At 38.3% G+C, this 14,794-nt stretch overlaps 1 protein-coding gene across 6 annotated transcripts in view; it reads left to right on the top strand.

Annotated features, from left to right (window-relative positions):
- NOX4 (NADPH oxidase 4) overlaps positions 1–14,794 on the top strand; it is a 188,063-nt gene that overhangs the window by 31,911 nt on the left and 141,358 nt on the right. For 4 of the 6 annotated variants that reach the window (XM_077867383.1, XM_077867379.1, XM_077867378.1 and 1 more), the window contains 3 exons: positions 6,421–6,531; positions 8,154–8,238; positions 12,197–12,294. In XM_077867383.1, the coding sequence (XP_077723509.1) occupies positions 6,490–6,531; positions 8,154–8,238; positions 12,197–12,294 (225 nt within the window). In that variant the 5' untranslated portion in view covers positions 6,421–6,489. The remainder of the gene's footprint in view (positions 1–6,420; positions 6,532–8,153; positions 8,239–12,196; positions 12,295–14,794) is intronic. The other 2 variants (XM_077867382.1, XM_077867381.1) reach the window with 2 other exon arrangements.

Raw genomic sequence — 14,794 nt, 5'->3', positions numbered from 1 at the left:
CTTACTAGATTCTGGGCACAGCACTAAGTACTGTATTTAATACTTGCAATAATCTGTTGAGATTGATATATTTTTTTATTTTATAGATTAGGAAAATGAGACACGGTAAGAAAATACGTAAGGCCACACAGCTCATAAAGGTGCTTTAAACTCAGGTTTGTTTGACTTTGAAGTGCATCCAAGTCTGGATGTACCTCTTGGGGCCCTTCTCCAGATCTAAGGAATCAAAGTTTCAGGAAGTATAACAGAGATGTGTTTATTTTTAAATAGTCTTTCAAGTGATTTAATTGTGCAGTCAGAATAGGCACATTTTCTGTAAAGAGTTACACAAAATGGCAGGGAAACCTACTGGTGGGATAAAGGATAAACAATTGAAAGAGTAAGGACGTATTATGATTTGGAAAGTGCACTAGGCAAGATGTCTGGATTCATATCTCTGTTCTGGGGAGTGATGGATGTGTTTTAGGAAATGTCAGATAGGGCAGCCCGAGTGGCTCAGTGGTTTAGCACCGCCTTCAGCCCAGGGCCTGATCCTGGAGATCCGGGATCAAGTCCCATATCAGGCTCCCTGCATGGAGCCTGCTTCTCCCTCTGCCTGTCTCTGCCTCTCTCTCTCTCTCTCTCTCTCTCCCTGTGTCTCTCATGAATGAATAAATCAGTAAAAATCTTAAAAAAAAAAAAAAAAGGAAATGTCAGCCTGGAGGCGGGCCGGGGTTCTAGTCCGTGGTGTTACCCTTACAAAGCAGCAGTGTGAGTAGTAGCAAAAAAAAAAAAAAAAAAAAACCAAAAAACAAAACAACAACAACAAAAAAGTTGAACTGGATGATGTGTAAAACCCCCTGGAAGAGCTACAATTCAGTGATTATAAAGCATGTAAGAGGGCACCTGGGTGGCTCGGAGGTTGAGAGTCTGCCTTTGGCTCAGGTTGTGATCCCAGGGTCCTGGGATCAAGTCCTGCATTGGGCACCCCACGGGGAGTCTGCTTCTCCCTCTGTCTGTGTCTCTGTCTCTCTTTCTGTCTCTCATGAATAAATAAATAAAATCTTAAAAAAAGTGTAAGAATTAGGTCTTGTGTAGACTTCTTTTGGTTTGATTAAAAAGAATAAAACTGACCTTAATGAGTATAAATTTACATAATTTTAGACCAACACAAAATACCAAGTCAGAATATAAAATAATTTTCTATAAACTTCTATGGTAATTTGAATTTTTTTCCTGGAAGTAGTTGACTAACTGTCGATTCACTAGGAGGTAGCTACAAAAAAATGACCAGTTATTAAAACTTACTATTAGTACTTCTCTGGGTTTTTCAGATCCCTTTGAACAATAGCGTTGCATAAATATTTACATGTAGAATGTCATATTTCCTCAAAATCATTGAGAAAATTCCCATTTAAGAGCAAAATGTTCATTTGAAAGTTAATTTATGGGAAAAGGTAGTTTGCAAGTCAACTATTTCAATAGGATTTTGTTGCATTTTAATAACATTGTCAAAAACTGGTGAAGATGTGGACAACACGAATGTAAACTTTTAAGCTAAAGCAAAATTGAGAAGGAAAAATGTCAGAATATATGATTTATACCCAACATGATAGAATAGGCCCAAGCCAATTCATTCTTGCATTTATGTACCTGCTCTCTCTCACTTTCATTGTCTTTTTTCCACTGTAGGATAGGGGTCATTTCTTGGTAGCAGCTCATGTGAGAAAATCTCTGTTGTAAACTTAAGATAAGCCATGATGTAGCATAGTTGTCCTGTGAAATAGCACAGCCTTAGAATTAGTAGAGATCATGGACTTTGTTTTTTTTTTTTTGTTTTTTTTTGTTTTGTTTTGTTTTTTTTAAATTTTTTTTATTTATTTATGATAGGCACACAGAGAGAGAGAGAGAGAGAGAGAGAGAGGCAGAGACATAGGCAGAGAGAGAAGCAGGCTCCATGCACCGGGAGCCTGATGTGGGATTCGATCCCGGGTCTCCAGGATCGCGCCCTGGGCCAAAGGCAGGCGCCAAACTGCTGCGCCACCCAGGGATCCCCGATCATGGACTTTGTGAGGGAGATGATGCTCTTTAGTACTGCCTGCTACTGTTCATCCATTTTGAAGATGCACTGAATTCTGGTGAATTGGGAAGAGTCACAGAGATGAGAGGGAGCCTTAAAATTACAAGAATTTCAGGGGTGGGGCACCTGGGTGGCTCTGGGTTGAGCATCTGCCTTCAGCTTAGGTCATGAGCCCTGGGATCCAACCCCACGCTGAGCTTCCTGCTCAGCAGGGAGTCTGCTTCTCTCTCTCTCTGCCCTTCCCCACTGCTCTCTCTCTCTCTGTCTCAAATCAAGAAATAAAATCTTAAAGAAAAAAGAATTTCAGAGGCAACTGATTGTGTGTAGCATGAAGAAAACATAATTGGACTAGGAAATCCTTCCTCTTTTATCTTCAGTTTAGGAATATTATTATCTAGAACTGCCTGGTGGGTGGAAGTTACAAAGACACAGACTTTATGCAAGTATAAGAAAGCAAAATAGAAGTTTTCGACAATAGAACAGGCTGTTAACTCTGGAAAAAATCAACAGAAGATGGATCACCTTTGGTTAGGGCAGTCATAGAAGGGGTTAGACTGTGGGTGGATGGTGGGATGTGGGATAGACCATTTTAGTTCTCCAATCTTAGAGGTACATATTTTAGTAAATTATTTAGCTAAACAAATTTACTGATTAGTACAGTATTTCATCAAAACTGGATCCTTTATGTACGACTCAGTCCTAATTGCCATAAAATGCAATCCTAGTCTCAAACAACATTTTTGTGATGATTAACTACACAAAGTAATGTAGTGGTCCCAGTTACTTTCTTCCAATTTGTTCTCCATACTTGATTCAGAGTAATCATTAGCAAATACTAACTCTTTATACCACCTTCTTGCTTAAAACACATTTGTTCTGTGCTGATTTTAGGATGAAGACATGCATTCTTAATGTGACCTACACAATCTACCATATCTTCCCCTTTTCTCAGTTTTATTTTGTAATCACTCTCCATTTCCAATCCCACCACACTGACCTACTATTAAATTATTGTATATACACCATACTCCCATTTGCTGCCATCATTCCTCATGCTGTTTTTTTTCATGTGGTGGTGTGGTGTGGATGTCTTTTTCATTTTTTTGAATGACTTGTACTCTCACCCTGACAATCTCAGTTCACTTTTCACTTAAGCTGGGAAGCCTTCCTGACCTTCTCATTTAGCTCTCATTTCCTGTTACACATGCTCATTCTCTGTATTTCTCACATTGATCATTGTTAGAATTTACATTTGATTATATAGTTATTTGATTAGTATCTGTTTCCCCTACTAGAATATAAATATCCTAAGGAATAGGCATTCTCTGTTTCTAGTTCAAAATTGAACTCCCGCCATCTTGGGATATGTGCATATCACAATAAATAGGTATTGAATGAATAATGTACGTGGAGCACTTACTGTAGAAATGCAGAATAGAAAATTCAGAGAAGGGATGTGATACAGTGACCCCAAGCAATAAATTAATTTTATATTGTGTTTGCATATTTTAGACTGATTTTATTTTTCTCAAAAGTTCTAAAAACTAGGATTCTTGTATCATAACATATATTAATTTTATAGATAAGACCATTTCTACTTCTTAATTTTACAGACAAGGACAGTTAACTAGCTCAAGATGAATAGTTATTAAATAGCAGATTTAAGATAGGAAACCAGGTGCTTGAGATTTTAGGAAAATAACCATGCCCTTGGTATACCCAGGTGTTACATTCTTTTATAACTTGCTTCAAATGGCATGTGTCTTATGATTTTCTTTAGGATTGCATTTGTTCAGTCTGCTCTAATAAAATACTATAGACCAGGTGTCTTAGAGAACATTTATTTCAGTCTGGAGGCTGGGAGGTCTAAGATCAATGTGCCAGCAGATTTGGTGTCTGATGAGAGCCCTTGAGAGCCCTTTTCCTGGTTTGCAGAGGGCCCCTTTTTTGCTGTGTCCTGACATGGAGTCTATGGAGAGCTGTGGTCTCTTCCTCCTCTTACAAGAGCACTAATCCCACAATGGGAACCCTATCCTCCTGATCTTATCTGAACCTAATTACCTCCCCAAAGCTCCCAAATACTATGATATTAGACCCCTCCCTCCCCTCCCTCCCCTCCCTCCTTCCCTTCCTCCCTTCCTTCCTTTTTTTTTATATTAGATTTCATTATATGAATTTGGGGGGAACAGATATCCAGTCCATAAAAAGGAGTAGGCTATGTTTTATTTGTACATACTCATCTAAAATATACAGTTTTAAAATTACATGTGGAATTCTCAGTTAATTGCCTTCTAGAGACCTTGACAGGTATTATTTGAAACGTGAACGTAACACTGCCATCTAGTGACAAAAAACTTGATTGAAGTTAGAAAAGTAGAGTAGTGGTTAAGTTCTCTAGGAAAGGAAACAGGAGTCATTCACACAGAGTGGGCCTGGCCACATAACTTGGGGTGGTCATTTCTTTTTAGTGAACATTTGAGGTAGCTGATTCTTACAGTGGTCATGTATTGATAGGGACTAAAGAAAACAAATGCTCTTGGCTGTAGGATATCACCCACATGGTAAGTAGATCATATCCAGTGATTGTGCCCCTTGACTGGGACCTGTCTCCATGTTCCTCACTCTCTCCATTGCTTAGGAACCAGGGAGTTTTGTACTCTGATAACCCAATAAAAAGAAGTTTTCATCTCAGTTTAAAGAACAAAGTATATTCAGGAACAAACATACAGAAGGAAATGAGTCCTTGGTAAAATTTCCAGATAGATTTTACAGCATTGTTAAGGAAGAAGTAGAATGCCAAGATAAACTCCATCTATCCTAAGGGGACACTTAAAGCCACTTTGAGTTAAATTACTATGTGATTTAATGTAAGCACAACAATAAAACACTTCCAGACACGCAATAAATGGCTAGAAAATGAAGAATCTAAGAATTTTCTTTAAATCACTACACTACAAAGGAAACTTGGATCATTTATTTGTATCTCTGAAGTCCTATGCGTAAATGATAGATTTTAGCTGATAAATTTTAAATGAATTATTGTCCTGGTACATTAAAATTGCAGATAAAATTATCATCTAAAAGCCCTCGAGCTAAAATTTTATCATGTGCAGATGCCAGATCAAAGAGATAACAATTATTCTATTTCTCTGGAGGCCTAAATAACAAAACCCCATCACTATGAAATGATAATAACTTTGTTGAGTGAGGTGAGATATTTAAGATTTTTTAAAGATAGTCTAGAGGGAATTATTTCTATTTGTCTACTTACTGCTATATTTATTGCAATATATCCCTAAGGTGTTCTAACTCATGGTGTAGAAATGGCCTAACTGGAAATATTAATTACTTTTTATATAAGTCAATGGAAATTATTGCTTTCCTGACATGACTTATTATCCTGTCTCCCCTTCAGGAACAATATTTTATGTGCTGACGGCAAACATTTTGTAACAGAGTTGCTATTTTGCCAACCATTAAGTTGAAAATCACAGGAGCATGAATAATTTTAAGATAAGAAAAGCATCTGACTTACACATATTTGTTAGTCAATATCTTTAAAATAAAGTACTTTTATGTTTATTTTAGGACAAGAGTATATATATATATATAGCCCCATCTCTTGTTTTCACATGATACACTATATGAGGAATGTAGATAGTACTAGACAATAGCAGATGACAACTTAGCAGGAGTTTGATTTAAAATTAGTTGCCAGAAAGTATGACCTCAACACCAAAGGTACTGATTCTTTGAAAATAATTTTTTTTGCATAACGTGGTGATGATTGTCTTTGTATGGGGCACAGCTGATCTGGACCCCTCCTAATTTTGGGTCACAGAAGGACTCTAGAGGTGTAGTGCTTGAGGTAAAACCTGAAAGATGGTAGAAGCAGTAAGGTGAAGAGCTGAAAGGTGGGCAGACAGTGGGTTGGAAGGGGGTTGTAGGATCAGAATGTTCTAGAGAGAACACAAATGAAAAAACTTTGTTTGAAATTTTTGGTACCTTATCGTGAAAAAAGGGTTCAACTGCACCCGGGTGGAGGTGCATAATATACCAAGGCTCTGGAGGGATCTTCATAGTACAGTGGGTGCAGAACAAGAAATTGACTTCACCCCAGAAAAATGTTTATAACACTAGTAGAAATGAGGGGAGACTAAGTTTTATGGAGGTGCAGAGCAGAAAGAGACCAGTTTCTTTTCGGGGGTTTTTGGTGAGAGGAAAGTAGACGGTTGTTCAAGATTCTTGAAGGAGTTGGCATTTTGCCATGATCCTTAAAGGAGAAGCAGGGTGAGGTCTGTGGCAAGTTCATAGTCTGCTTTTGCCTTGACTGTGTTTTGACTCTTGCCTTATTTGTTCAGCTAGGATTGTGTCTAAGCAGAGCCTCCGCATCTGTTCTTAATCTCAACTGCAGCCTTATCCTTTTACCCATGTGCCGGACACTCCTGGCTTACCTTCGAGGATCCCAGAAGGTAAGAACAAAGAACCCAAGTCACAGATTCCAAGATAAAAATCAAGTCTAACAGTGGCAAGTTAGTACTACTTAGTTTTCATGGTCTGACCTTCTACCAGACTGATTTCTATCATCTGCTGCCATCTACCAGATGATAGTAAAGACCACGTCACCTGTCAAGATGATCAGTGAGCTATTCTGCAGTGCTAGATAAAGGATAATAGAAATGGTTATTAATAGTGACATCGGGCACTTTGCTAAACATTCTGCGGGTGTAACTGAATCCTCACAGTGATTCTGTAGATCTTACAGATGAAGGCCCTGAGGCACAGAAGTTAAGTAACTTGACCAGCATCATGAGACTAGTGAAATGGCAGAGCTAAGATCAGTCCTAGTCCTGAGATTTTTCCACTATACTACTACGCCTCATTGAGATTCTGTGTTTTCATTTAGTTAAGTCCAGGTGAGCAAACTGGAAGCTAGAGACCCGTGGACTTTGAACAATATATAGGGTGGCTGCTGGTATGGGTTGTGATTTACTTCTTTTCCAAACACATACATGTTTTAAGCTACATAAGAGTCTTGGAGGAGATGTCTTGATTAAGATGTGATGTTGTGTGACACGTTGTAAAATGAAGGTTGTAAGAAAACACAAAAGCACTTTGGAAATTAAAACTCAACTGAAATTGTGTTTTGTCTTTGGTTATCCTGCTGTGCATGTGTGTATGTGTGTTTCTTTTCTTTGTTGAAATAGTAAGGTGCTGCTGGATCAATACTGATATTTTAAAAGAAGTTGTTAATATGAGGTCACTTTAATGTTCTGTGAGGTTCATATGAGCAGATTTGCTGCAGTGAAACTTCTCAACCTTTTCACATAATTATATTTAGAAGCTCTTTACTTTTAATGCAGTAATTTGTGGAAATAACTCTTTCTCTAGGTTGCCTACCATTGTAAAATGCTAGGTTTTGATGCCTATGGCTAGATATTGGCTTGGTGTGAAGAAAGAGAAGATAAACGGCAGGAAATGAAAAGTGCCCACCTAAGTCGCAGTATTTAAATAAGTCTTAAAAAAACGGTCCCCTGATGTGAAACATAGGTATTCTAAGATGCTTGACATTTTATTTTTTTATAAGATCAAGAAGGCATTTAAAACCTTAGATGGAATTGCTTCATTTAAGAAATCTTCTTATTTTTTTACTACAAAGGGAAATCATATATATTGTACAGCTCAGAACATATGTAAAATATGAAATATTTAAAGTCATCAGTGAAATTTTCTCCTAATATTACTGTGCTATAACAGCCATGGATTACAGTTTGGGGTAAGTGCCTTCAGATTTGCATAGAATGCCATTAATTTTAAACATTATAGGATTATATAGTATAGTTTATATGTTCTAACTCTTTTACCTAGGCATATATCTGATGCGTCTTTCTATGTCAATAATAAACCTTCTCAAATTCTCTGTAATGGTTTGGGTGTTCCACTGACTATATATCATAATTCATCTCACCAACTATAATTTCTAGGCCTCTGCCATATTTTTAAAACTTTGATACCATAAACAGTGCTATAGTGAAAAACTTTGTACATATATCTTATTTGCTGCATCATTTTCACCATACTGAATTTTATTTAGGTTCCAAGCAGGAGAACCAGAAGATTGTTGGATAAAAGCAGAACATTCCACATAACCTGTGGTGTCACTATCTGTATTTTTTCAGGTGAGAAAACCAAAAGATAATAAAATATTATGTTAGAAGAACACATTTTATGAATAGTATTTTTGTTTTTCTGTAAGTTATTTACTATCACCAACTTGTGATTTTCTCATTACATACCTTAATTTTCTCCATGTGTTGAAAGAGAATTGCCTATTGGCGCTACAAAAAATAAGTGTGTCGGGATCCCTGGGTGGCGCAGCGGTTTAGCGCCTGCCTTTGGCCCAGGGTGCGATCCTGGAGACCTGGGATCGAATCCCACGTCGGGCTCCCGGTGCATGGAGCCTGCTTCTCCCTCTGCCTATGTCTCTGCCTCTCTCTCTCTCTCTCTCTCTCTCTCTCTGTGTGACTATCATAAATTAAAAAAAAAAAAAAAAGAAAAAAATCGTTTAAAAAAAAAAAAATAAGTGTGTCTTGCACATTATATATGTACTTTTCACATTATAATGTGGCCCTCAAGTTGTTAATAATTATTTCCTAAAAGTAAATAGTTTCATTTAGAAAGACTAAAAGAAATAGGATAAAAGTTTTGAAGGTTTAAAAGTACAGATATGATAGTTTAAATGCATATGTCAGAATGCAAAATGTCCATTCATAGAATGTGATTCCATTTAAAATTATATTTGATAAATGTTTCTTTGATATTAATACTTGGTATTAAATGTCAAATGTTGTGGAAATTTATCCTGTTCACTTCCAAGTTAAAATATCAAGTGATAATCTTTTGCTTTTTAAAAGTCTTTTTAAAGTAAATTTTTATCCTGAACATATATGTAATATTTTTCAAATTTTAGAGCAGAAAGTGATAAACATATTAATTAAGTACATGGACTTTGGAGATGGAGTTATGCTGGATCTATCTCCAACTGCCCTTCTACTTTATGTTACATAAGCTCTCTGGTTTTTGATTTGTTACATAAGCTCTCTGGTTTTTGATTTGTTGTTGTTTCTATTATAAGATGGATTGACAGTAGCACCTGCCTCATGATTTTAAGACTAAAATGAGACCTGAGTGATCACTCAGGTGAAGTTTTTAGGACAGAATTAGTTATTGTGATTTATGATCTCAGGGGTTAATTTTTTTTTTTTAATTTTTTTTTTTTAATTTTTATTTATTTATGATAGTCACAGAGAGAGAGAGAGAGAGGCAGAGACACAGGCAGAGGGAGAAGCAGGCTCCATGCACCAGGAGCCCGACGTGGGATTCGATCCTGGGTCTCCAGGATCGCGCCCTGGGCCAAAGGCAGGCGCCAAACCGCTGCGCCACCCAGGGATCCCGATCTCAGGGGTTAATTATCTCAGTGGCATAGCACCTAACATTGTCCCGCTGGACAGAGCTGTTTTGACACCAGGGACAATTGATCTGGATAGGTATGCATGGCTGTTTTGAATCAGACATGTTTTGATGCAGCTGCCTTCAAGAGGCCATTCAGCTTTTGACTTTTACAAAGTTGCCAAGTACTGTTGAAACAGGCATCTGCACTGTTTTATCCCTGGACATCTTATTCATGGTTCCCACCTCTGGAGGCAAGAGATGGGGAGAGGCTCAGGGGTGGGATTAGGACTCCATACAACTCAAGAGGCTGGGGATGGAGTAAAAGTCCAGGATGAGATGAGGATTAAGGGTGTAGCAAGGGTCAGGGCTGGGTTAGAACACAGGGAGTGAAAGATCAGAAAAGCAGGAGGGTCAGGGAATGTTGACACATTTATAACTCGATTTGTTCTAAACTGTAGCTGTGTTCAAATATTCTGGTTCAATTGGAGAACAACCAAAAGACTGAGATCCCGTAGTCTTGCCATGAATGAACACGTATTCCAGACGGTTTGCATTCTGTCTCTCACTAATTGCCTGACCTCAATTGGGTTGCCCTTTCTGGCTTTCGTTTTCTTACCTGTGAAATAGGGATGCTTCTACCCACCTCATTGTTCTGTTGTGAGAATTAAATGAGAACATCTATCCAAAATGCCTGGTCTGGCTTTCTCCCTGCTGCCTAAAATTAGAAGCCCCGATTTCTTTTGACCTAAAAGGTCTTTTAAAGGAGGTGAATAAAGGGAGCAGATATCCCTTAAGGGTATCTCATATAACTGTTACCTAGGGCTTTTTTTTTTTTTTCAGGAGAATTCAGAAAGAAAAGCCACAAAGCATGCTGTTAACGCATCAACCTTTAATTTAAAATGAAAGGATTTTTTTTAACTTACACATTTCAGACTTGATAAAGCTAAAGGACACAGCCAATTTTGCTTAAATAATGTCTTATGCCTGTGCCAGAGTGGAGTCTCACCTGGACAGCTTCTTGACAATTTCCCTGGAACTCTGTCCTTGCTTGTTAACTCATTTCTAACTTCCTGTCCACTTTTTAATGAGACCTTTGTCCTTCCTCTCATTTGATTCTGGCAAGAGCTTTAAAAATCCTTTAACTTTTAAGTTAGTTGGCATTCTATTTGTTTTCATGAGTCCTTCAGAACTCTTGGTATATCTACATCTCTTGTGCTAGGTTGGAGAGAACCATAGTTTTCCAGTTTCTACACACATTTTCTGTTGAATAGCCACACACCATCTATTGTTATAGGCTGTAGTGGTCACTCACCAGTTTCAGGTTACTTGTCTTAGTAAGTCTCCTACTTCCATCATTTTACAGAGAACTAACCTGAGGGGTTGGTAGGCAAACAGTGTGACCAAGAAAACCTGATTTCCTTTTATTTTTTTTAAAGATTTTATTTATTTATTCATGAGAGACACACAGAGAGGCAGAGACATAGGAAGAGGGATGAGAAGCAAGCTACCTGTAGAGAGCCTGATGCGGGACTCAATTCCTGGACATCACACCCTGAGCCAAAGGCAGATGCTCAACCGCTGAGCCACCCAGGGGTCCCAAGAAAACCTGATTTCCAATTAGTTACTTGTCGTTCCTTCCAGTACATTATGATGGACTGTTAATTTGAACCTCGTTTTACCTACAAGAAGAGACTGGGAAGAGAAGGCATTTCATCAACGCACAAGTTTGTTTGCGTTTTCCTTGTCCAGCCTCCTCGATATAATTCTTCTTCTCCCTAGCCGTGCCAAGATGAATTTGTCTTTAACTGTCTGATAATTTCCTAACACTTCCATCTTTTGTGTGGGCTCTGAATTGGTTGAGCTCTCTGTTTCCCTGTGCCACTGTAGGTAGATTATTAAATGGTAATCATTGTTTTCCTGGGTTTTTATCCCAATGAAACAATTACCAGCACTTTTGCCATGGGGTTTAGGATGTTATGATTTGAAGTTTTGGATTGTGAGAAATCTTAACTGGCTAGAAGCCATAAAGTGGGCCTATATTTTAGGTTGAGTGTCAGGGAAGTATACAAGATGTACAGCAGACTTGGAGCTAGAGGTTGGTGAAAAATGTAGAATAATTCAAATATCCAGGAGCTGCTTAAATAAATAAATACATGCCCATATTATCCATACATTGACACTTGATGTTTCCTAACTCTGACTTGCAGGTGTTGTTTTATTCTAGCTTTTGAAAATTCCATTTTGTTACGTGATTTCTTTTTTGTTTGTTTGTTTAAGATTTTATTTATTTATTCACGAGAGACTGAAAGAGAGGCAGAGACATAGGCAGAGGGAGAAGCGGGCTTTCCATGGGGAGTCCGATGTGGGGCTTGATCCCAGGACCCCAGGATCATGACCTGAGCGAAAGGCAGATGCTCAACCACTGAACTACCCAGCTGTCCGTCGTTTTGTGATTTCTTTTTTTTCTAATTTAATTTTTTTTTTCGTTTTGTGATTTCTAATGCTCAACTATACCTATAATGATTTTTGTGTGTGTGTCTTTATAATTTCCCTTCTCACTTTAATATTTTATCACTCACCTAGCTGTCAAATTTTACCCTGTGTTTACTTAGGAAGAGGAAAGAAGTCCTCTTTGTGGAACATATATTAAAATCCCCCTGACTTGTGCCTCATGTGCTTCCGTAGGTGTGCACGTGGCAGCCCATCTGGTGAATGCCCTCAACTTCTCCGTGAACTACAATGAGGATTTCACTGAACTGAATGCAGCAAGATACCGAGATGAGGTGGGTGGTCTCTGTCTTCTCGGTTGCCTTTCACTTCTCTTGAGCTGACTAGTGAAGGTCTGTGAATTTCACGGAAAATTTGCACCTTGCTGCTCCTTTTGAGTGCTTTTAAAATGCAGTTGTCAAGTTGAGTTTTGTTCCTTTTCAATAGAAAATATAGGTAATTACTATTTCACAGTGTCTCCTGCTGAAAATGGGAGTTCGACAGTGTCTACTTTTTATATTCTGCAGTGTTCAGAGGGCTGCCACTCAGGCCTGCCTTCTGCCTCCCAGCAGCGTCATCTGCTTCTCCTCCAGGGGACACTGCCGAGAGTGCCTTTACAGGGCACACATTTTTTAATAACTGAGATACTGCGCTTGGGGGAAAAAGGGCGGAAGGGCAGCTTGACTATTTGAAGATCCTGAATAACCTGTTTATTTGACTTAAAAAATATTATTGAGTTTTAGTGGTACTCTGTTTTGTTTTAATCTTTGAAACAGGTGACCTTGAGCTGAGTTCTGTTCCCGGGAATATCTGACTTAGGGCTGCTTTTCTCCATGGGAAGACACCCATGAAATGAAATTGTATGTGCGGGGTGCCGGGCCAGAGCCGAAGGCCCTGGTTAGCTATGGTTCTGTACTTCATCCTGTCCTCAGTCTGCCTTTGCTTCCTGCCAACACTGCATCAAAATCAAACCGCTGGCTGTGGAATTGGGTCACCCCACCCTGCTCTGCTAAATCTGGTGTGACTTTGTAAGGTTATCCCCCATCTTCCCAGGCTCCGACCTCTCATCCACGTATCACCCAAGTTACCGAGATTAATACTGCTGTGATTATGTGCTGCTTCATCTCCTTCCCAGAAGAAAACGAAGGGAAGACTAACAACAAACCAAGAAACAAGTCACAAAACCAAAATGGCAAGCAGCCTTTGAGAAGTTCTTTGACTAGACACGAGTTTTCTTAAAAATGCCAATATGATTTAACTGATCTAGGTTGGGATTAGGCATTGATACCTTTTTTAAAAGTTCACTTGCTAATTGGGGTGAGTGCCCAGCATTAAGAACCACTGACAAAGCCAGCTCCTTCACGAGCCACTGGAAGCTCTTCAAATGTAATGATTCCAGAACTGGAGATGTCTCCTTTTCTCTTTCCCATGACCTACCACCATTCCTCTATTCCTTTCTGCCCACAGCACATGGGCTTCTTTGTTTCCTACCTCTGCCATCGACTTTCCTTCTTTGCTTCTCTCTCTTGTTTATGTAAAAATCTAAGGTATTTACTAGCTATAATGGTTCTATCATTTTAATGGCATATACTTATGCTTCACAGTCTAGTAATTTTAGTCACTTTAGGTTTTTTAGTTATTAAGTTTCTTTCATTTTTATGAAGGGTATGTGCCCCCCCCCCCCCAAATATTTTAAAACAGATAAAGTTTAAAAGTGAAATCTCCTCCAAAAGTAGCCATAGTTAACAACTTTCTGTTCTCTTATATTTTGAGTGACATTTTATGAGACCTATTCCTCAGCAGTTTTCTTGTTTCCATAATTACATGTACTATTGCTTGCTGTATCTGATAGTGTAGATCTATCATTCTCTTCATATTAATGTGTGATAGTTTATTTTTAGCCTTTTCCTTATTCATAGATGTTTAAGTTGTTTTTGAGTTTCTGTTACAATCCACACTCCAATAAATTGTTTCTTTTTTAAATATGCTTTGGCTAGGCAGATTCCTAGAAGTAGTATCTGGTTTCAAAGGAATGTACATTTTTAGTTTTGTTGGACATTGCCAAATTGGCTTCTAAAAAGGCTTCATTGGTTGACACATTTCTACCAAGTTTGTCAGAATGCTTATATCTGTACGTTAATTGTTTTTGTTTTTCTTTAATTTTTGCCGATCTGACAGATGAAAAATGGTAACTCATTGTTTTAATTTCTATTTCCCCTTGCTTTTTTCCTTCCTTCCTTCTTTTTTTTCCTCCCTCTTTTCTTTATTTTAGTTAATATTTTTGAATCCTTGGTAGTCACCAGAGAGTACGTTAGATGAGGATAAAAATGCATACACACACACACACACACACACACACACATACACACTGCATGCAAAAACAGATACAATCTTCTGTGAGTTGTCTTTGAGAAAGGTGGGTTTGTGCCATATGTTCTATTGTCCTTTGCTTTGTGCTCTCTCTAGGTCTTCTGCAGATTTCTAGTGACCCACCCTGCAGCTGCTGAGTGGCACATTCTTGATGGCCTAGCTGAATCTGCCTCATCCTGTCATGTGTGAAACTATCTCTTACTCTCACATTCCATCCTCATTCCCTGGCGGTGATAATTTGTTGCATCTTCCGAGTTCTCACAGCTAAATGTTCATATTTCTGGTATTACCACTTTGTTCAGTTGGCCTTGTATTTTCAGGAGTTGTTTATATAGAAGGTTGCTCTAGGTTACTGTTGAGCTGTGTTCCTAATGTCAGAGGTAGAAGTCATCTGGCCCCAATGGGAAGAGAAAATATTCATGGGCA

The sequence above is a fragment of the Canis aureus genome, chromosome 23, assembly GCF_053574225.1.
Source record: "Canis aureus isolate CA01 chromosome 23, VMU_Caureus_v.1.0, whole genome shotgun sequence".
In the NCBI taxonomy this organism is placed as follows: domain Eukaryota; kingdom Metazoa; phylum Chordata; class Mammalia; order Carnivora; family Canidae; genus Canis; species Canis aureus.
The sequence above is the reverse complement of the archived record's forward strand: the minus strand, read 5'-3'. Positions and strand labels throughout refer to the sequence as shown.